This window comes from Electrophorus electricus, chromosome 7 (assembly GCF_013358815.1).
Source record: "Electrophorus electricus isolate fEleEle1 chromosome 7, fEleEle1.pri, whole genome shotgun sequence".
NCBI classification, from domain to species: domain Eukaryota; kingdom Metazoa; phylum Chordata; class Actinopteri; order Gymnotiformes; family Gymnotidae; genus Electrophorus; species Electrophorus electricus.
In genome coordinates, this window is record NC_049541.1 from 22029765 (window position 1) to 22052264 (window position 22500).

The 22500-nt window shown below is 43.5% G+C and overlaps 1 protein-coding gene across 2 annotated transcripts in view; it reads right to left on the minus strand.

The window, feature by feature from the left end:
* grm8a (glutamate receptor, metabotropic 8a) overlaps window positions 1-22500 on the minus strand; it is a 159020-nt gene that overhangs the window by 24270 nt on the left and 112250 nt on the right. For both annotated transcript variants that reach the window (XM_027007489.2, XM_027007490.2), the window contains exons 6-7: window positions 16425-16562; window positions 82-282 (exon numbers count right to left, since the gene is read on the minus strand). In XM_027007489.2, the coding sequence (XP_026863290.1) occupies window positions 82-282; window positions 16425-16562 (339 nt within the window). The remainder of the gene's footprint in view (window positions 1-81; window positions 283-16424; window positions 16563-22500) is intronic.

A 22500-nucleotide genomic window follows, 5' to 3' on the forward strand; every position in this document is an offset into this window, starting at 1 on the left:
TCTGACCAGACAGTAAAGCTGAATACCTCTGTTACCATAGCAATGAGGAGCTTTGGAAATAAACTCAGGGTCACCACTCACCATTAAACTTGACCTTGCGGATGTAGTCGAGCAGTTCCTTGCCGTTGACGGTGGCCATGCGGGCGCAGAGGCCGGGCGAGCCCAAGCACACAGCCCCGTGCAGGCTGTGCAGGGCGTGCGCCATCGCGTATACCGCGTCCATCACAAACTGAACCTTCCCCTCCTGCTCATAACTGGAGTCCCGACCCACCTTCTCCAGCCCTGGACACACACGCGCATACACATTCATGCGCACACACACACAGTCAATGTTAGGTCTCTTCCCTCTGTTTTCCTCACTCTTATCCAATAGGAACATGTAATCCAGACTAATTTAATAATTAAATAGGAACGTGTAATCCATACTAATTTAGGTACATCTGCACACTGTGAGGTACATGCTGATTCTTTGTAATGAAAAGTTGTTTAATATGATTATATTAATAATAATTAATTCATTCAGAATTTGTTTAATTGGCCAATGAGGCAGTAAGGAGGTGAATGTTGAGTAATCTGATAACAACATGACAATCTTACCCCATTACAAACCCGTCAGCATATTACAGACATACAGAATTTACACAAGAGCAGAAAAGAATTCAGAGTTCATAATAATTCATATTTATTCATTTATTTATACATATACTTCCAGTTACTTATATGCATTCATACAGTTCCTCCGTTTGGATTTAACTTTGCCCACTCATCAAAGTTTATTGTCCTTCCTGTCGTCACTAAGCTTGCTAAGTGGCTGTTTGTGGACAGATACACTGTGTTTTGAATCTTTTCTTCCTGTTTTCCCCCCGCAACCTTCCAGGCAACAAAAGCTAAATAGAAACATGGCATCCAAGGTGAATGAACAAGAGTAACACATCCTCAATCAATACTCACGCCACTGAGGAATTAACGCGCTCCTGTAAATGGAATTCAGTCCACTTTATGGAATCTCCTGCACGGAGGAAGAAGGATGTGTTCGCTCCTCCAAAAACACGGAATGATTACCTGGCGGTGTCTCAAAATGAGTCAGACCCAGGGAGCGTGGGAAGGGAGGAGCCCGGGTACCACGTTTCAAGGAGCCCAGCCTAGCTCAGCACTCTCACCATGCTGGCACTGGGATAGTGGGCTAAATGTCACCTCACACCCTGCCAGACTGGAGAACCTTCTGCTAGTGCAGATGAATTTCAAGGTTTTGTCCCAGTCTTGTTGGAGCTTTTAGCATCTGCTTCTTCTGTTCTTGATTAAACTGACAACAGTGTGTGCTGCAATGATCAAGCAGCTCAAAAAGGGTCAGAACGTTCCTGTGTACTCTGAAGCTAACAAAAACACCAGAGTGTTTAACTTAATGTCAGAACGTGTAACATATCCAGGAGTTTTAATTATAGCTGTTAACAGTTATAAATTCTCCAGAACAGAAAGATAACGTAAAGTCCCTGGGCAGGTTCTTGAGGTCAGGCTGTGTTATGGTGCGCTCCAAAACCTCACAGGAATTTATTCCAAAGGTTATTTCTGCTTATAGATGAGGAGAGCTGATTAAAAACAACAAAACACTTTGAGAGAAAATGTAGCTTAGAAAGCACAACACGGTAAAGAACACAGTGGTGGCCGGTCAGTGTTTAAAAGGGGTTGGACAGAAAAATGAGGAGATCTTTGCTATGCAGGACCAACAGTACAGAGCATGACAGTAACTACTGGGTGTGAGAGAGGGGACACAGACCCAAACTGGCTCAGAGAGGCAGACTGTCGCCACTGATATACGTGACCTTATGCTGTCAATCACAGGCTTATCCGTAGTTTCCAGAGACAGCATAAGTGCATGGGTGTTGGGAGGCTTACAATGCTTACGTCACTTACGATGTGGAACTGCAGCTGTTCTTTAAGAGACTGTCGAGGAAAATACAGTCAGTATTTGACACAGGACTTCACAAACTACCACAAACTACCACAAACTATCCCACACATGAGAGATCCAGTTATCACAAACTATCCAACACATCTGATGTTTACCCCAATAACATTTATGCTCTGAGAGCTGCATTTTAATGCGCATTCACATTCTTATTAACCTTTAAGGATTTCAACATGGAAAAAGCTCCTTCTGATCTCTGCATAGGGTGGCGACAATCATCACACCCCCAAAAGAGGACATCACACCCCCAAAAGAGGACAATGTACCAGGAGCACAATGCTACAACACGTAGAATGAAAACTATAAAGTATTACATTAGAGTTGAAAAAATGAATTAGAATTGTATGACATAAATTATTGTTAACACCTTTAGAAACAGAGGAGCCATCGTTAATCTCTCTCTCAGCTTTAATGCCACGGTCCACACTCGCAAGAGTGATGGCGCTTCACTGCGGGTTACACTTTGCAAAGTTCACTGGCAGATATTTTGTCATTCGGGGCGACCGAGCAGATCTAAAAAAGAAGCAGTGATGATGTACCTGCGCTCCGCGCATGCTGCTTGTGTTTATCTGTATCAGTGCGTGTGTGTGTTTAGTAGTGCCTGTTCCTTCACCGCTATTGTCCACATCAAATCTGTGTACTGTACAGTAAGCATGAAATTCATCTTTTCTGCTCTTGGAAATGAGAGAACTGTAATATGCTTCTCCCTTTGGCATTTTCACAGCATTGCCGAGGGCAACACAAGCCCTTACTAACTGACCAGCGTTTACCACGAGCTATGGTATCGCATGCCTCTGTTAACTAATGAAATACAAGGTCATGTAGGTGAGCCAAGGACAAATCAGATCGATCAAGGATAAAACATTTATCTACTTCACTCGAAAAGGAATATTAGACTGAGAACTGGTAGCTGAAAAGACGGACTGTCCGTCCTGAAGCCAGACACCTGGACACCCGGCATCTCAAACGAACCTGAGAACACAAGCTTAGCTTCACAACGGAACCGGTAGCTGGAATAACTACAGCCCAGCCGCTCCCGTAGCTGGGATAACTACAGCTCAGCCGCTCCCGTAGCTGGAATAACTACAGCCCAGCCGCTCCCGTAGCTGGAATAACTACAGCCCAGCCGCTCCCGTAGCTGGAATAACTACAGCCCAGCCACTCCCGTAGCTGGAATAACTACAGCCCAGCCGCTCCCGTAGCTGGAATAACTACAGCCCAGCCGCTCCCGTAGCTGGAATAACTACAGCCCAGCCGCTCCCGTAGCTGGAATAACTACAGCCCAGCCGCTCCCGTAGCTGTGATAACTATTGCACAGCTGCTCCCGTAGCTGGAATAACTACAGCTCAGCCGCTCCCGTAGCCGGAATAACTACAGCCCAGCCGCTCCCGTAGCTGGAATAACTACAGCCCAGCCGCTCCCGTAGCTGGAATAACTACAGCCCAGCTGCTCCTGTAGCTGGAATAACTACAGCCCAGCCGCTCCCGTAGCTGGAATAACTACAGCCCAGCCGCTCCCGTAGCTGTGATAACTATTGCACAGCTGCTCCCGTAGCTGGGATGTGTACACAAACATATCAAGTTTCAAGTTTCAAAGTTTTATTTGTCACATACATAGTCATACATGGTATAACTCACAGTGAAATGCTCTCGTAACTGCTCCACCCGAGCTGAGGAGGTACAGGAACTACAGTATATATATAATTTCCAGTTTTTTACAATTTACAATTTACAGTTATTACAGTCTTTTATGATGTTATTGACATCATATGCAGTGCACAGAGTGGTCCCCAGAGTTTATCAGTTGCCCTGATTCAGGGCCTGAATGGCCTGTGGGAAGAAGCTCCTCTTCAGTCTCTTTGTCTTGGTCTTCAGGGAGCGAAAGCGCTTCCCTGACCTCAACAGAGAGAAGAGCCTATTATTGGGATGGGTGGGGTCCTTCACAATCCCCCTGGCTTTGATCTGGCACCGCTTGTGATTGACAGTCTGCAGGTCAGGAAGTTCCGTATGAGTGATGCGCTCTGCTGAACGCACCACCCTTTGGAGTGCTTGTCTGTCCTGCTTGGCGCTGTTCTCGAACCAGGCTGTGATGTTTCCTGTGATGATGCTCTCAATAGTGCAGGTGTAGAAGTTCCACAGCACCTTGGAGGGCAGTCTGAAGTCTCTTAGGTGGTAAAGATGCTGATTGTCTCTTAGGTGGTAAAGATGGAATTGATGTGGCACGAACAGGACAGGTCTTGTGAGATGTGAACTCCAAGGTACCTGGAACTGTCTACTCTCTCCACCGTGGTTCCGTTGATCCTCACAGGTTGGTAGTGCCGCTCCTGCTTCTTGTGCAGTCCACAATCAGCTCCTTTGTCTTGCTGACGTTCAGGAGGAGATTATTTTCCTGGCACCAGTTCTTCAGGTGTTTAATCTCCTCCAGGTAGGCCCTGTTGTCCTTGTCTGAGATCAGGCCCATGACGATGGTATTGTCAGCAAACTTGACAACGATGGTGGAGCTGGAAGTGGCCAAGCAGTCGTAGGTGTACAGTGAGTAGAGTAGAGCGTTTAGGACACAACCCTGAGGAGGTCCAATGCTGAGGGTGAGGGTGGATGAGACACAGTTGCCCACCCGTACTGATTGTGGTCTGTCTGTTAGGAAGTTGGAGATCCAGTCATACAGGGACAGATGCAGTCCTAGATTCTTCAACATAGTAGTGAGTCTGGAGGGAATGATAGCGTTAAATGCTGAACTGTAGTCGACAAACAGCATTTTAACATAATCACCCCTCCCTTTGTCCAGGCGGGTCAGTGTGGTGTGAAGCAGATGTGCAATTACATCATCAGTGGATGTAGCTGTATGCAAACTGCAGTGGGTCCATGGAGGCCGGCAGCGAAGAAGTGATGAAGTCTCTGGCCAGCTTTTCAAAGCACTTCATCACAACCGATGTGAAGGCAACAGGGTGGTAGTCGTGGAGGCAGGATGGCCAAGTGCCAAGGAGAGGCTGAAGATGTCGGAGAATACCGGGGCTAGCTGGTCTTCGCAGGCTTTGAGGACCCTCCCGCAGATGCCGTCTGGTTCCGCCGCCTTCCTGGTATTCACTCATATGTCACGGGCCATTCATTTAAACATCTCTCCAAACTTCTGATTACATTAATTAAATGGCATACGATACCTCATGGCTTACTCTACGTTTTTTGTCTGCTGCTTAATCAATCATGTTTGTTTATGTATAGACATTTGTTCGGTTAACAGTAGCCATGGAAAACTAAATGAAAACAGAGTCCGTTCTCTGGTGTTCAGAAACTAATCAGCAGTAATGTCTTAGCGGACCAGAGCGCATCTGTCAAGTCTCCATCTCCGTGTGACAGATCTGCACCAGCCGTCGTAGCACTCACTTACAGGCTGACTGATGACAATATGGATGACAGATAGCTTAATGAGATGAGCAAGCATCTCAATTAAATGTCGATTAGATATAGAAATTGCTTCGCCTCTCTCCTACTGTATACACTTTTCATTTTTAGAGGTTTCTCCCTTGATGAAGTTTTTAGTTTTCTTGGATCATGAGGACAAGTTTGTTATTTTTTAATTTTAATTTATATTATTGAAAACACCCACAAACAAACATGAGAAGATGTGGGACCAAACCTGTTTGCCCACGTGGTTTTTCATTCTGCTTTATGATCCAAACAGTAGCTGGCTGGTCATGCCACACCTCTGTAGTTCCTGTATGTAGAAGGGCTGTTGCCATAGCAACTGTCGCATGTATGTTGACATCTGTCAATTTTAGGTCATCCTCAAGCATCTCTGTGAATCAAGTCACAGGTCTTACATTTAGCCACACCCACCAGATGTTCGTTTAGCCCCCACCCCCCAGATGTTCGTTTAGCGAAGCACCCACCAGATGTTCATTTAGCCACACCCAGCAGACGTACCTTTAGCCACTCCCACCAGACGTACATTTAGCCACACCCACCGGACGTATGTTTAGCCATACCCACCAGACGTACGTTTAGCCACACCCACCAGACGTATGTTTAGCCATACCCACCAGACTAGCCTGACCACCAGATTTACATTTAGCTACAAATCCTGTGCAATTTAGACATAAATACAGATCATTGGGTTGGAAAAAAAGTTCAAAACAATTTAGATCCAACATTAATTAGCATTGATTTGTGCTTTTGAATGTAGCCTGCAGACTGGTGTCTGTGAAATGTGTTTTTATTTACAGATTTGCTCATGGCCAAGCTAACTGGCAGTGACCAACTGCACGAGTCATATCTCACTCTCTCCAAATTACAGCACCCTGTGCCAGCTTGAAAATGAACAATCAATATCTGTGAATGAATAATCAATATCTGTGAATGGTTAACAAGGATACACACACACACACACACATATTATATATATATATATATATATATATATATATATATATATATATATATATATATATATATATATATATATATATATATATAATTTATTTTTATTTATTTATTTTATTTTTTTGGGTGTCATCTTATTCATTTGAAATTAAAGCTTTTGGGGTTTATTGAGATTTTCTATTTGATGTTTTAATCTGATAGATGATAAAAGATTATTGTCTAGATGTATGTTTAGAATAATGTTTAGATCATAAAGATTTTTAGGTTAAAAGAAATTTAAGAAGTGACTGTGCCCCCCCATCAACTGTACTTGAATGAATGATTGAATGAATGAATATATGAATGAATGTCCAGAAACAGAGACAGTAAAGGGAATCATTTTATCACTGAAGACTATTTTGAAGACTATGTTTAGCCTCTGTTCACTGTAGCTTACACACAGCAGTCTGATCACTCACCTGTCTGCAGAGAGAACCTGTTCTCGTGCTGTCTGATTACTCACCTGTCTGCAGAGAGAACCCGTTCTCGTGCTGTCTGACTACTCACCTGTCTGCAGAGAGAACCCGTTCTCGTGCTGTCTGATTACTCACCTGCCTGCAGAGAGAACCCGTTCTCGTGCTGTCTGATTACTCACCTGTCTGCAGAGAGAACCCGTTCTCGTGCTGTCTGACTACTCACCTGCCTGCAGAGAGAACCCGTTCTCGTGCTGTCTGATTACTCACCTGTCTGCAGAGAGAACCCGTTCTCGTGCTGTCTGACTACTCACCTGTCTGCAGAGAGAACCCGTTCTCGTGCTGTCTGATTACTCACCTGTCTGCAGAGAGAACCCGTTCTCGTGCTGTCTGACTACTCACCTGTCTGCAGAGAGAACCCGTTCTCGTGCTGTCTGATTACTCACCTGTCTGCAGAGAGAACCCGTTCTCGTGCTGTCTGATTACTCACCTGTCTGCAGAGAGAACCCGTTCGCGTGCTGCCTGATTACTCACCTGTCATGGATGTAGTATAAGTCAACTGTGCAGTGAGTAGCTGACAGACTCTGGACAACAACAGAAGAGGAGCGTGGCTTAGTGGAAGGTGAAGGCACATCTGATATCCTGCACTCATAACTCATCCTCCTGTATGCAGGATGAACTGGGCTGTGGGAACCTGTAACATCTTTTCTTATTGACTTACTGCAGATCTCAGTCCTAGTCATCTATAAAGCTTCTCTGTGCCAATATGTGAACAACTCAATATAAATAAAAGGTTATTCAGAAATGTATTCGACAAATTGGTGACTGTCAGTGGAGAACATTGTACTCACCAGTGGCAAATATAGTAACGTTGACTTCAGCACACAGCTACAAACTTCAGCGGTTGAGTTTGAGTGAAGAAAGAAAGTTTGGAGAACTCTAAACACCTCTATCTGTGTATCGTTCAACATGGCAAGATTTGTTCTTTTTCACATGCGCATCGCTCTTCTCGGATTAAAACCTCTTTTAAATCTGACAAGTGACTTTGTAATAAACCTCTGCGATTCCTTATCACACTCAGCTCAACGGTGTCTTCCAAATCATATCTTTCACCAGCACTATGAATCTCAGTCTGCCTCACTGACCTCATGGTGTCTTAAGTGTACACATCTCTGTCAACTCACACCAGTCAAATGTCTAATCACACCTAAATATTTGGTCTCAGAGAAGCATTTATTACCTGCTGTACTAATTTAAATTCAAAAGGAACTCCTTAATGGGAGTTCAGCATCCTCTGATCTATGAATTACCCAACCGCCATTGCCACCAACACGTCGAGATGAACATCAAGCCTCGTCCCTCACAGCAGCCTGAGGACCCTGGCTGGACCCTGGCTGGACTGTGGCCTTCTGTGCTGGTTCTGGAGCCTGGCCCACTCTCTCTGGCTGGGACAGGTAGAGGGAAGGGTGGAGGAATAGTTCAGACAGCATGAGGGACCACAGCGTTCCTCCACCTCCACCCCTACCACCTCATCCACCTACGACTTCCCAGTCTGATATACCAGCTCTGGCATTATCTAACACCTGTGCGTATCATTCATCCACCCAATACACGCACGCACACACACACACACACCTTCACATTCATGCAGAGTCAGTAACTCTCAGTCTCATGTGGAAATTACTACAATGAAGCACTCATTCAAGTTTTTGAAAGAATAATAACAGTAATAATTCTCCCATTATTTGGATGCAGGAGTTTCAGAGGCATGTTCACAGATGTCAGCTCTCACGCTCCTGCTCAGCTGTGCATGCGTGCGCTGGCCACTGGGCTTACAGAAACGCAGCTGCTGTTGGTCGAGCAGCATACGCCTCAGAGATTCAGAACTGCTCTGTGGTATATTTATGGAGGCATGCTGCTGAGATTAACAATCCAGTGCTCATCATAGAGTGGAATTATACAGGAAATGTTATCTTTCTGTACTGCTGATTTCAAATTAAGGTATTGATTCCAGAGCGTATCGATTTGTAATGAGAAAGCGTGTTGGCAGAGACGCGTCGCCTAAGAGCTTGTTAACAGATGCACACTGCTGCTGAATTACTGATTAAATAAACAAAGACTTCTGAAGAGGTGCTTGTAATGACTGTGTGTGATGATATCTATTACACACACACACACATACACACACACACACACACACACACACACACACACACACGCAAGCAAACGCAAGAACCCGGTCAGGTGAAGAGCATTTCAGAGCGGTGCCCTCTTCTGACCTCATTAAGGTAGAGTGGCTAATGTTGTGACCTGTGCATCATCACGGTAAATAACCTGGCAGGATGGCAGAGTGGAGCCCAGTGGCAGTTACACTGTGACACAACAGGAAGTGACTCAACAGGAAATGACACTGGGTAAATCCAGACATTCCACAACAGGAAGTGACACTGAGTAAATCCAGACACTCCACAACAGGAAATGACACAACAGGAAATGGTACTGATTAAATCCAGACATCTATCTATCTCTAGTATTCAAACATGAATGAATGAAGTTATGAATGAATGAATGACACTTATGAAGTGCCTTTCTCAGAATCCAAGGAAACTGTATAGTCAACACAGTTTTTACATCCAGTAAACACACCAGTGTGAAGCAGCAGCCAATCGCACAGAGTGTATAACCACAGCATCCCCTGACACACACACACACACAATATCTCAAATGGAAACCCCAGCACCCCCTGACACACTCACACACACACACACACTCACACACACACACACACACACACACACACACACACACACACACACACACACACACACACAGTATCTCAAATAGAAACCATAGCACCCCCTGGAGGATTGCATTGAGTCCAGGAAGGGGAGAGAGGAAAACACCCAGGATACTGTCCATCATGGGGCGCACACACACACACACACACACACACACACAAACACACACACATGGACACAGACAGAGCACCATCCACCACGGGGTGCACACACACACACACACACACACACACACACACACACACACCACCATCCACCACGGGGCACACACACACACACACACACACACACACACACCAGGAGACAAAGCACCATCCACCACGGGGTGTGCACACACACACACACACACACACACACACACACACAAACACCAGGACAGAGCATCATCCACCACACATGGAAACTCCATCCAGATATGGACCTGAGACCATAGTGCTGAGAGGCAAACATACTGTGCCATATTTTATATTAGGACAGCCTCATAATGAATCCAAATTCATTATTTTTAATGGGGTACTGGTTTTATCTAATAATAATTTATGAAAAAAACTATTAACTGAAAATTTCTGTTTGCATAAGAATCCAGCATCTGCTGTAGGACCTCCAGTGTAACACAGATGAGAGATTTCATACTAACAAGAACGAAACTGGCCTATTAAGCCCTATACCTGAGAGTTATTCTAAAGCATTCAGCTTTTCTCGATGAAAGACTCCCTTGATTCAAATATCGTTGCTCAGACACTGAAGGAGAGCTGTAAATGAAGACCAAAGAGCATTCTGATGACATGCTGAGTACATTAGGAAAACCTGAAAAGACTTCAAACTAATGTCTAAGAGTTTGAATGTCCCAGTGTGCACTGGTGGACCACCTGGGAGGAAACGCAAGTTTCTTTGTCCCAGCCACGTGCCATCTAGACAAGGACGACCCTCAAAACTTGTGAGGGAACCTACAGAAACGCCACAAAACACCAGCAAACTCTGACATACACGTTGACTACACAAACACAAGCAGACGGGAACAGCAGAACAGCAAAAACCTGAACGTCCTACAATGGCCAAGTGACAAAGCTGTTTAAAACTCATCCCAGCAGACTTAAAGCTGGTTGAAACCCATCTCACCACTCTTAAAAGTGTTATTGCAGCAAAAGGTGATTTCTACAAAGTGCGGGTCTGTAAGGGTAAAAATGTCCGGCTGTAAAGTTTGGGACAGGTGGGTCAGGGTACACAGAGTGTCATCTCTGATCCTCAGTGTTCTCTGCTATAAAAAACCTCTAAAATGTGGGAATGCCTCCTCCAGCTGGATATGTGTGTGGTGTGTTACACTGAGTGCTGGGTTTATCAGGTACATGTTCTAACAGTCTGCCACACGTTTTACAGATGTAAGATGTACTCTTCCACTGCTGGCACTATTATTGTACTCTAAGGTCAAGGGTCAGCTGATTGACTGCACCTGACTCCTGGAAATGTCATGCAGCCTCTTACTGGACTCTTTAATGAGAGGCCTGGATTTGATCAAAGACTGAATGTTTTTAATATGGATTTATACTAACATTTAACATTTTAACATTTAGCTGATGCTTTTTATCCAATTTACAATTATGACTGAGCACAACTTGAGTAATTGAGGATTAAGGGCCTAGCTCAGGGGCCCAACAGTGGCAACTTCTCAGTGATTGGGCTTGAACCAGCAACTTTCCAATAAAAAGTCAAGTACCTTAACCACTGAGCAACAACTATCCCTGCGCAGAGACGCGGGTGCTGTAGATAGGAGCTAGCATCTGTCCCTCGGTCTCTGCCGGCACATATCAAGCTCTGACGCTGATAAAAGCAGAAAAAAAGGTAGGAACTAAGAAAGAATAAAGAAGGAAAGAAAATGACTGAAAATATAGAGAAACTGAAAGGCAGAAGCTTGTTAACATAATACTGGCAGAAAAACATTTAGGTATGTACACACACACACGGGACAAGAAGTTACTGTCAAATTTCTCTCTCTCTTACATATGCACACATATATCATTTCAAAAGCAGAAAGTTGTTGTCTACTTTCTCCCTGCATCACACACACACACACACACACACACACACACAGAGGTGGTGCTGAGTTAGCTGGTTGCCGTGGTTCCCCACTGCATGTTCAGATAAAACAGTCACGCATTTCCTGTTCTCGTGCCACTAAAAGCTCCATCACAGCTCGATTTCCAAATCGATTGTGACCGCTACGTTGCCCAGACTCGCCACCTGGAATAATACGCTTGAAAACAAGCGGGCGAGATATCGACGTGGAGAGAGAGAGGAAACCAAGGCTCTCTGGCCCAGCCCTGCCTCACTGCCTGCCTTACTCCACACACCCTGACTCTCAGTTCACAACTTTTCCTGGGAGTGGAGGCTCTTACCCTGAATAGATTTAAGTCCCCAACCTCCTGCACACTGCAGTTCCCGCCCTGTCGCGGAGCAGCACTGCTAAGTGCCATTTCTCACATTTCTCACAGGCTTTAGTGTGCAGCGGCAGTAGGGCATGACAGAGGCCGAACGAAATCACCAGCAGGTTGTGATTGGCTAAAACACCCTGAAGGTATTATGTCTGTGGGTGGTAGAGGGGCAGGGAGTGGGAGGGGCAGAGATGGGCAGGGAATGGGCGGAGCAGAGACGGGTAGGCAGTGGGTGGGGGAGAGAGGGGCAGGGAGCGGGCGGAGCAGGAGTAGAGTGTCACATTCCTCTCACTGAGGGCAGCCCAAGTAGTGGAATACAGTGTGTGTGTGTGTGTGTGTGTGTGTGTGTGTGTGTGTGTGTGTGTGTGTGTGTGTGTGTGTGTGTGTGTGTGTGTGTGTGTGTGTAGGCAAATAAAACAGGGCAGTAATTATTCTCATTACATCAAGCTGATCAGTTGAAAGTAATGTTCTCCTCTCTGTGTTCTCTCTGTGTTCTCCTTTCTATGTTCTCTCTGTGTTCTCTCTATGTTCTCTCTGTGTTCTCTCTATGTTCTCTCTGTGTTCTCCTTTCTATGTTCTCTCTGTGTTCTCTCTATGTTCTCTCTGTGTTCTCTCTATGTTCTCTCTATGTTCTCTCTGTGTTCTCTGTGTTCTCCTCTCTATGTTCTCTCTATGTTCTCTCTGTGTTCTCTGTGTTCTCCTCTCTATGTTCTCTCTATGTTCTCTCTGTGTTCTCCTCTCTATGTTCTCTCTATGTTCTCTCTATGTTCTCTCTATGTTCTCTGTGTTCTCCTCTCTATGTTCTCTCTGTGTTCTCTCTATGTTCTCCTTTCTTTGTTCTCCTCACACACACACACACACACACACACACACACACACACACACACACACACACACACACACACACACTACGTGCACATAGTGTACAGGAAACATGTCTCAGAGTGGAGAATGCTCAGCAGGTTTTGTTTCTGTGTCACTTAGGAACCAGACTGTATAATTCAATTAACACTGGAAAGTAAAACTATCCAAACATAATTCTGGCTAGCACTGGGAGTGTATTCCAAAAGTGATTTCTAGTGGTGGGACACCAATGTGGTCTCTGTCAAAGAATCCATAGATCATTTCCAAAATGTAAAGCGATTCTGTGCTAATTCATTCCAAACACTGATTAATATGATCCCCTGTCAAAGTGGACCATGGGCATGAGTGCTAGTATGAGATCACTAGTATGGGAGTGCTAGTATGGGAGCGCTAGTATGAGTTGTACAAAATGTCGGTGCTACTGTAAGAATATTCCTTGCTTAATGTCATTGATCTTCAAACTGTCAGAATTAGACGCTGACATGTTTTTTAGAGACCTCTCTTCCCATTTTATTGATGAGTGCTGTGCAGATGTTAAATATCTGCCTTCTGTTACAATGAAATGACTTTCAGACACAATGAAAACTGCTCTACACACATGCAGCCACACATACACACAAGCATAGTGAAACTATGCATATTTGCATAGTTATTATATGCAAATGTGAATAGTAGGATATTTATGTGAAAATGTTTCATATGTATGCACAAGTGTTTCATATGTATGTTCAAGTAGTGTGTGCGTGTTCGCGAGTGTTTCATTGATTTCGCCCTAAATGGCTTCTCATACATACAGCTACACACACACACACACACACACACACACCCACACACGCACACACGTGCACACACACTGCACACATTCATACACACACGCATGCATGCACATACACACATACACATACACACTCACACATACATATATGCGCCCACACACACGCACACACAAAACTGCCCATATACAATAGCTTACATAAGGCCTATGCAGAATTGTACAATAACCTTCTTCCTGTGTAACAGCTCTTTAAAGTGGCAGTCACCTGCTAGAGTGTCAGTGTGTGACCTTTGTGGCGTAAACAGATCTGATTCAGTGTTATCTCAGAGTTTGAGGAGTTTTATCCTAGAACCTTTAGATGAGGAGGAATCATCTCACAATGCACAATAGCAGGACAGGTTTATCATAAAGATGTCTCACAATACACAACAGCAGGACAGGTTTGTCACAAAGATGTCTCACAATACACAACAGCAGGACAGGTTTGTCACAAAGACGTCTCTTCTCTGGTTACTGTTTCCAGTGGTGCTGTACCTGTTGTGCACTGTAGTTTTCTGTCACAGTCCCGTATTCACACACAGGCTATGGTTTCATTCGTAGTCCAGCAGGGCTTATTTGATGTTTACAGAACGACCTGATGACTGAATGGTTTCTGCCGTGCTTTATTAGTCTGACCCCTGACCCCTGCTGAACAGGTTTGGATTCTGTGTCACTCAGGGGGAGATACAGCAGTGCAGGGGGTAGCTCCCCCCTCACGCTCCACCTCACGCCCCCTCACCCCCTCACGCTCACCCCCTCACGCTCACCCCCTCAACCCCCCCATGTCCCCCCACGTCCCCCCATGCTCCACCTTCTATCCTTTCCTCCATTCTGCTCCTGTCGCTGTGTGTGACAATCTGCACTTCGCTCTCAAATTAGCTCTGTGACTCATGGGAGACTCACACAATCTCTCTCTCTCTCTCTCTCTCTCTCTCTGTCTCTCTCACTCTCTCATTCTCTAATTTTCTCCTTCTGTCACTCTCTGTCTCTCTCTTTCTTTCTCTTACTTTTGTGTGTGTGTGTGTGTGTGTGTGTGTGTGCATCCTGTTAGCTTAGCTGTGTTACTGACTGCCCTGAGGATCAGCGTTCCATGGTTCCACTGTGCTGAGCAATAATGAGGGTGGGAGAGAGGAAGAAACTCCTGGATGTTCACGCTATGCTTAGCTGTGCGTGGCCATAGCCATCTACACTTGACTTCACCATTTGTGCCTAAAAACCGTTGCCAAACTTTAAATGCTTAAAGTTTGTCTGCCAAAATTTTGCGATTTCAAACTAGAATCTATTAATGCTTCACACGAAATACCTTTCTACACAGAAATGATACCTCTCAACACAGAGTCCAGCACTGGAGTCCAGCCCCAGAGTCCAGCTTTAGAGTCGAGCTCTAGGAAAAAGACAGCTGGGGTAAACTTATGCTCTACAGGATGGCAGCGTTCTTCTGGGGCCTATGGACACCTCGCTGAGTTCTCTGAAGTGCCCCAATAAAGCACTGAAAATGCACCCAGTTTATCATCACTCTATACACACGTGATTGCACCCAGTACAAATACAAATCCATTACATTGAGAGTCCATACAATCACATTCTTAAAGAATGTCTCAGCATAGGAATAAACACAAAAGACCAGCAACATCCACACCGCCATCCACACCCTGGGGAACGAGGAAACATTACTGCCCACTTCAGCAGCAGAACTCACCTAGATAGAACAGCAGCCATGCACGATGGAAGCAAAGCTGTTTATAAACATAAGATGAAACCAAAAAATATATCGTACAAATACTTTACAATATATGCACATTCAAATTTAGTTTATATAGAAACCTGTTTTAATATATTTTATATAGACACCTAGTTAAGTTACATTGCTGTTAGTGTTTGATTAGCGTCTTTAGCAGAACTAAATTTAGCCCACAAGTGTCTGATCTCAAATGCTTCATCTGGCTGCAGGTTTTTGTTGCAATAAAACATGTGCCAAAGAATCAGCTGAATGGGACGCGTCATCTCCCAATGAGGAGGCGCTTCCTCTCTGCCAAACATTTCAGCACATGAAAGGGCAGGCTAAGTGCCAAGGGGCCGTGTCTTTGGAGGGAGGGACTTTGGTGGGAGGGGCTTTAGAGAAAGGTTTAGATGGAGGACATGGAGTGAAGGTAGGGGTGGAGCGCTTTCGTGACTCGGTCTAGTGGAAGTTATCAAGAACTATAACATCAGTCAGAGCATCCAAATGTCAGCTGTGCCTGCGGCGGAAAGCTTAAAGAGGAACACACGGCATGTGTGGAGAAGAAATCCCGGAAGCGTTGCGGGAAGCCTGTCATCTGGTGACAGCACAGAGTGTGTGTCATTCAAGCTGGGCCCATTCACGAAGCTTCACCTCATCTTCTGTTTTGTTCCAGCTCCTTCAGAAGTGGAATTCTTTCAGACCCTCAAAGACACAACGGCTTTCACGGTGACGGGAAGGCTTTTGGAGGGAAAGGAGGTGAATTTTCTCTCAGTTCTTATTTTACCTGTACTCTTATTTTACCTGTGCTCTTATTTTAACTGTGTTCTTAATTTACCTGTACTCTTATTTTACCTGTACTCTTATTTTACCTGTGCTCTTATTTGAACTGTGCTCTTATTTTACCTGTGCTCTTATCTTACCTGTGCTCTTGTCTTACCTGTGTTCTTGTTTTACCTGTGCTCTTGTTTTACCTGTGTTCTTGTTTTACCTGTGCTCTTGTCTTACCTGTGCACTTTTTCGGGCTTCCAGGCCTCTTTCCATGCATCCCCAGCTTGCAGTTGAAGTTTTCTTCCCAAAATTCGGCAAACCAGACGTTCCTCCTGTTGTTCGAGAGAGATCGGCTTCGGAAGTATCGGTCAAAGGCTGTGGTAGAGAGGAAAGTATAAAGAGGGAGAGAGGGAGACAGGGAGCGGTAGACAAGGAGAGTGGAGAGTAGGAGAGTTGAATGGAGAGAGAGAGAGAGAGAGAGAGAGAGAGAGAGAGAGAGAGAGAGAGAGAGTAACCTTGTAGTACAGCAGACAGTAGAGTAGAATGCCAATAAAGACAGAAAGAGGCGTTTTCCTATAAATGATTACGCTCCATTATTACATTATGCATCAGCCAATCTGTTGTAGTTGCAGGAGAATTTACAAGACAGGAGCCAACTGTGGACAGGACACACACACACACACACACACTCAACCACATACACCCACAGACAGGGCCAATTGAGAGATTCCAGTTGACCTAACATGCACATCTTTTGAGTTTAGGAGAGAACCCTCTCCCTCAGAGTACCAGAAAGCACCGCGCCACAGAAGAAACCCACGTAGGCACAGGGAGAGAAGGCAACCTCCCCAACAGACCAGGAGTCAAACCTCCACCCAGACAACCAGGAGTCAAAACAGCCCATAGATGACCAGTCATGGCTGCTAGCAGATGACCAGGAGTCAAAGCTGATAGCAGTGACACTCGTGCCTTGTTTGTTTATTTCTGCTTGTTTTTCACTCCCAGCAAAATCTTGTCACAAATTGTAAACCGTTGTGTTTAAGAATTTTTCATTTAAATGTTGGGAAACAGTGAAATAAATCATTTGCAAATCAAGAAATGACTTGAGTGTTTAGTTTTTGCTTGCAGTTGTGCTCTGTAAGCAAACAAACAGTGAAGTTCAGCTCATTTTACAACACCCAAGCACTATATATTTACGATGAAATGTGTAACATATATAAGCCCTGTGTAGCATATATAATCCCTGTGTAACATATTCAAGCCCTGTGTAACATATATATGCCCTGTGTAACATATTCAAGTACTGTGTAACATATATAAGCCCTGTGTAACATGTATAAGCCCTGTGAAACATATATAAGCCCTGCGAAACATATACAAGCCCTGAGTAACATATCTAAGCCCTGTGTAACATGTATAAGCCCTGTGTAACATATTTAAGCCCTGTGCAACATACCTAAACCCTGTGTAACATGTATAAGCCCTGTGTAACATATCTAAGCCCTGTGTAACATGTAGAAGCCCTGTGTAACATGTATAAGCCCTGTGAAACATATCTAAGCCCTGTGTAACATATCTAAAGCCTGTGTAACATGTATAAGCCCTGTGAAACATATACAAACTCTGTGTAACATGTATAAGCCCTGTGAAACATGTATAAGCCCTGTGTAACATATTCAAGCCCTGTGTAACATATATAAGCCCTGTGTAACATAATCAAGCCCTGTGTAACATGTATAAGCTCTGTGTAACATGAATAAGCCCTGTGTGACATATACAAGCCCTGTGTAACATATCTAAGCCCTGTGTAACATGTATAAGCCCTGTGTAACATATCTAAGCCCTGTGTAACATGTATAAGCCCTGTGTAACATATTTAAGCCCTGTGCAACATACCTAAACCCTGTGTAACATGTATAAGCCCTGTGTAACATATCTAAGCCCTGTGTAACATGTAGAAGCCCTGTGTAACATGTATAAGCCCTGTGAAACATATCTAAGCCCTGTGTAACATGTATAAGCCCTGTGTAACATATATAAGCCTTGTGTAACATGTATAAGCCCTGTGAAACATATACAAGCCCTGTGTAACATATCTAAGCCCTGTGTAACATATATGAGCCCTGTGTAACATATTTACGCCCTATGTAACATACCTAAACCCTGTGTAACATGTATAAGCTCTGTGTAACATGAATAAGCCCTGTGTGACATATACAAGCCCTGTGTAACATATCTAAGCCCTGTGTAACATGTATAAGCCCTGTGTAACATATCTAGAGCCTGTGTAACATGTATAAGCCCTGTGTAACATATTCAAGCACTGTGTAACATATGTAAGCCCTGTGTAACATATTCAAACCCTGTGTAACATGTATAAGCCTTGTTTAACATATATAAGCCCTGTGTAACATGTATAAGCCCTGTGAAACATATGCAAGCCCTGTGTAACATATCTAAGCCCTGTGTAACATATTCAAGCACTGTGTAACATACTCAAGACCTGTGTAACATATATAAGCCCTGTGTAACATGTATAAGCCCTGTGAAACATATACAAGCCCTGTGTAACATATCTAAGCCCTGTGTAACATATATAAGCCCTATGTAACATATTCAAGCACTGTGTAACATGTATAAGCCCTGTGTAACATATATAAGCCCAGTGTAACATGTATAAGCCCTGTGAAACATATACAAGCCCTGTGTAACATATTCAAGACCTGTGTAACATGTATAAGCCCTGTGTAACATGTATAAACCCTGTATAACATGTATAAGCCCTGTGAAACATATACAAGCCCTGTGTAACATATATAACCCCTGTATAACATATTCAAGCACTGTGTAACATACTCAAGACCTGTCTAACATATATAAACCCTGTGTAACATATCTAAGCCCTGTGTAACATGTATAAGCCCTGTGAAACATATACAAGCCCTGTGTAACATATTCAAGACCTGTGTAACATGTATAAGCCCTGTGTAACATGTATAAACCCTGTATAACATGTATAAGCCCTGTGAAACATATACAAGCCCTGTGTAACATATATAACCCCTGTATAACATATTCAAGCACTGTGTAACATACTCAAGACCTGTGTAACATATATAAACCCTGTGTAACATGTATAAACCCTGTGTAACATATATAAGCCCTGTGTAACATGTATAAGCCCTGTGTAACATATCTAAGCCCTGTGTAACATATATAAGCACTGTGTAACATACTCAAGACCTGTCTAACATATATAAACCCTGTGTAACATGTATAAGCCCTGTGAAACATATCTAAGCCCTGTGTAACATGTATAAGCCCTGTGTAACATATATAAGCCTTGTGTAACATGTATAAGCCCTGTGAAACATATACAAGCCCTGTGTAACATATCTAAGCCCTGTGTAACATATATGAGCCCTGTGTAACATATTTACGCCCTGTGTAACATACCTAAACCCTGTGTAACATGTATAAGCTCTGTGTAACATGAATAAGCCCTGTGTGACATATACAAGCCCTGTGTAACATATCTAAGCCCTGTGTAACATGTATAAGCCCTGTGTAACATATCTAGAGCCTGTGTAACATGTATAAGCCCTGTGTAACATATTCAAGCACTGTGTAACATATGTAAGCCCTGTGTAACATATTCAAACCCTGTGTAACATGTATAAGCCCTGTTTAACATATATAAGCCCTGTGTAACATGTATAAGCCCTGTGAAACATATGCAAGCCCTGTGTAACATATCTAAGCCCTGTGTAACATATTCAAGCACTGTGTAACATACTCAAGACCTGTGTAACATATATAAGCCCTGTGTAACATGTATAAGCCCTGTGAAACATATACAAGCCCTGTGTAACATATCTAAGCCCTGTGTAACATATATAAGCCCTATGTAACATATTCAAGCACTGTGTAACATGTATAAGCCCTGTGTAACATATATAAGCCCAGTGTAACATGTATAAGCCCTGTGAAACATATACAAGCCCTGTGTAACATATTCAAGACCTGTGTAACATGTATAAGCCCTGTGTAACATGTATAAACCCTGTATAACATGTATAAGCCCTGTGAAACATATACAAGCCCTGTGTAACATATATAACCCCTGTATAACATATTCAAGCACTGTGTAACATACTCAAGACCTGTCTAACATATATAAACCCTGTGTAACATATCTAAGCCCTGTGTAACATGTATAAGCCCTGTGAAACATATACAAGCCCTGTGTAACATATTCAAGACCTGTGTAACATGTATAAGCCCTGTGTAACATGTATAAACCCTGTATAACATGTATAAGCCCTGTGAAACATATACAAGCCCTGTGTAACATATATAACCCCTGTATAACATATTCAAGCACTGTGTAACATACTCAAGACCTGTGTAACATATATAAACCCTGTGTAACATGTATAAACCCTGTGTAACATATATAAGCCCTGTGTAACATGTATAAGCCCTGTGTAACATATCTAAGCCCTGTGTAACATATATAAGCACTGTGTAACATACTCAAGACCTGTCTAACATATATAAACCCTGTGTAACATATCTAAGCCCTGTGTAACATGTATAAGCCCTGTGTAACATGTATAAACCCTGTATAACATGTATAAGCCCTGTGAAACATATACAAGCCCTGTGTAACATATTCAAGACCTGTGTAACATATCTAAGCCCTGTGTATCATGTATAAGTCCTGTGTAACATGTATAAACCCTGTATAACATGTATAAGCCCTGTGAAACATATACAAGCCCTGTGTAACATATCTAAGCCCTTTGTAACATATATAAGCCCTGTGTAACATAGTCAATCCCTGTGTAACATACTCAAGACCTGTGTAACATATCTAAACCCTGTGTAACATATATAAGCCCTGTGTAACATATTCAAGCCCTGTGTAACATATATAAGCCATGTGTAACATGTATAAGCCCTGTGAAACATATATAAGCCCTGTGAAACATATACCAGCCGTGTGTAACATGTATAAGCTCTGTGTAACATGTATAAGCCCTGTGTAACATATACAAGCCCTGTGTAACATATTCAAGCCCTGTGTAACATACTCAAGACCTGTGTAACATATATAAGCCCTGTGAAACATATATAAGCCATGTGAAACATATATAAGCCCTGTGAAATATATACAAGCCCTGTGTAACATATCTAAGCCTTGTGTAACATTTATCAGCCCTGTGTAACATATATAAACCCTGTGTAACATGTATTAGCCCTGTGAAACATATCTAAGCCCTGTGTAACATGTGTAAACCCTGTGTAACATATATAAGCCCTGTGTAACATGTATAAGCCCTGTGAAACATATACAAGCGCTGTGTAACATGTATAAGCCCTGTGTAACATATCTAAGCCCTGTGTAACATGTATAAACCCTGTATAACATGTATAAGCCCTGTGTAACATATCTAAGCCCTGTGTAACATGTATAAGCCCTGTGAAAGATATTCAAGCCCTGTGTAACATGTACAAGCCCTGTATAACATGTATAAGCCCTGTTTTACATATACCAGCCCTGTTTTACATATTCAAGCCCTGTCTTTGCAATGTGTCTACTATGTCTCTGCCTTCTCACTGCCTTGTCGTTACCATGTCTCTGCTCTGTCTCAACTGTGTCTCTATTGTGTCTCTGCTGTATCTCTACCATGTTTTTGCCTTGTATCTACAGTGTCTCTACTATGTCTCTGCCATGTCTCTACTGTATCTCTGCTTTCTCTACCATGTCTCTACTGTGTGTCTTTACAGCTTCTCTGCTGTCTCTACTGTGTCTCTTTTGTGTCTCTGCTGTGTCTCTACCATGTGTCTGTCCTGTCTCTGCAGTCTCTTCTATGTCCTTACCGTGTCTCTACTGTGTCTCTGCTGTGTCTCTACCATGTCTCTACCCTCACTCTACTGTGTGCCTCTATAGCTTCTCTGCTGTCTCTACAGTGTCTCAACTATGTCGCTGCCCTGTCTCTATCATGTCTCTGATGTGTCTCTAACATGACTCTGCCATGTCTTTTCCATGTCTACTGTGTCTCTGCTGTGTCTCTTCCATGTTGTCTGTCCTGTCCAGTCAGTGACCTGTACTGATTCACTGACCTACAGCAGTTTGGGAGCAGACATTCCCTCCGTCTGTGTGTACTGATGATGTCAGTCTACTTCCCCTCCAGCAGTGTACATGCGCAGCCAGGAAACGTACTTTGCTGGAGTTGCTTGGTAGCGCATGGCCTCACGCTGCAGTAAAACCTTCTGTACATATCCAACACTCTAATGTGAATGTATG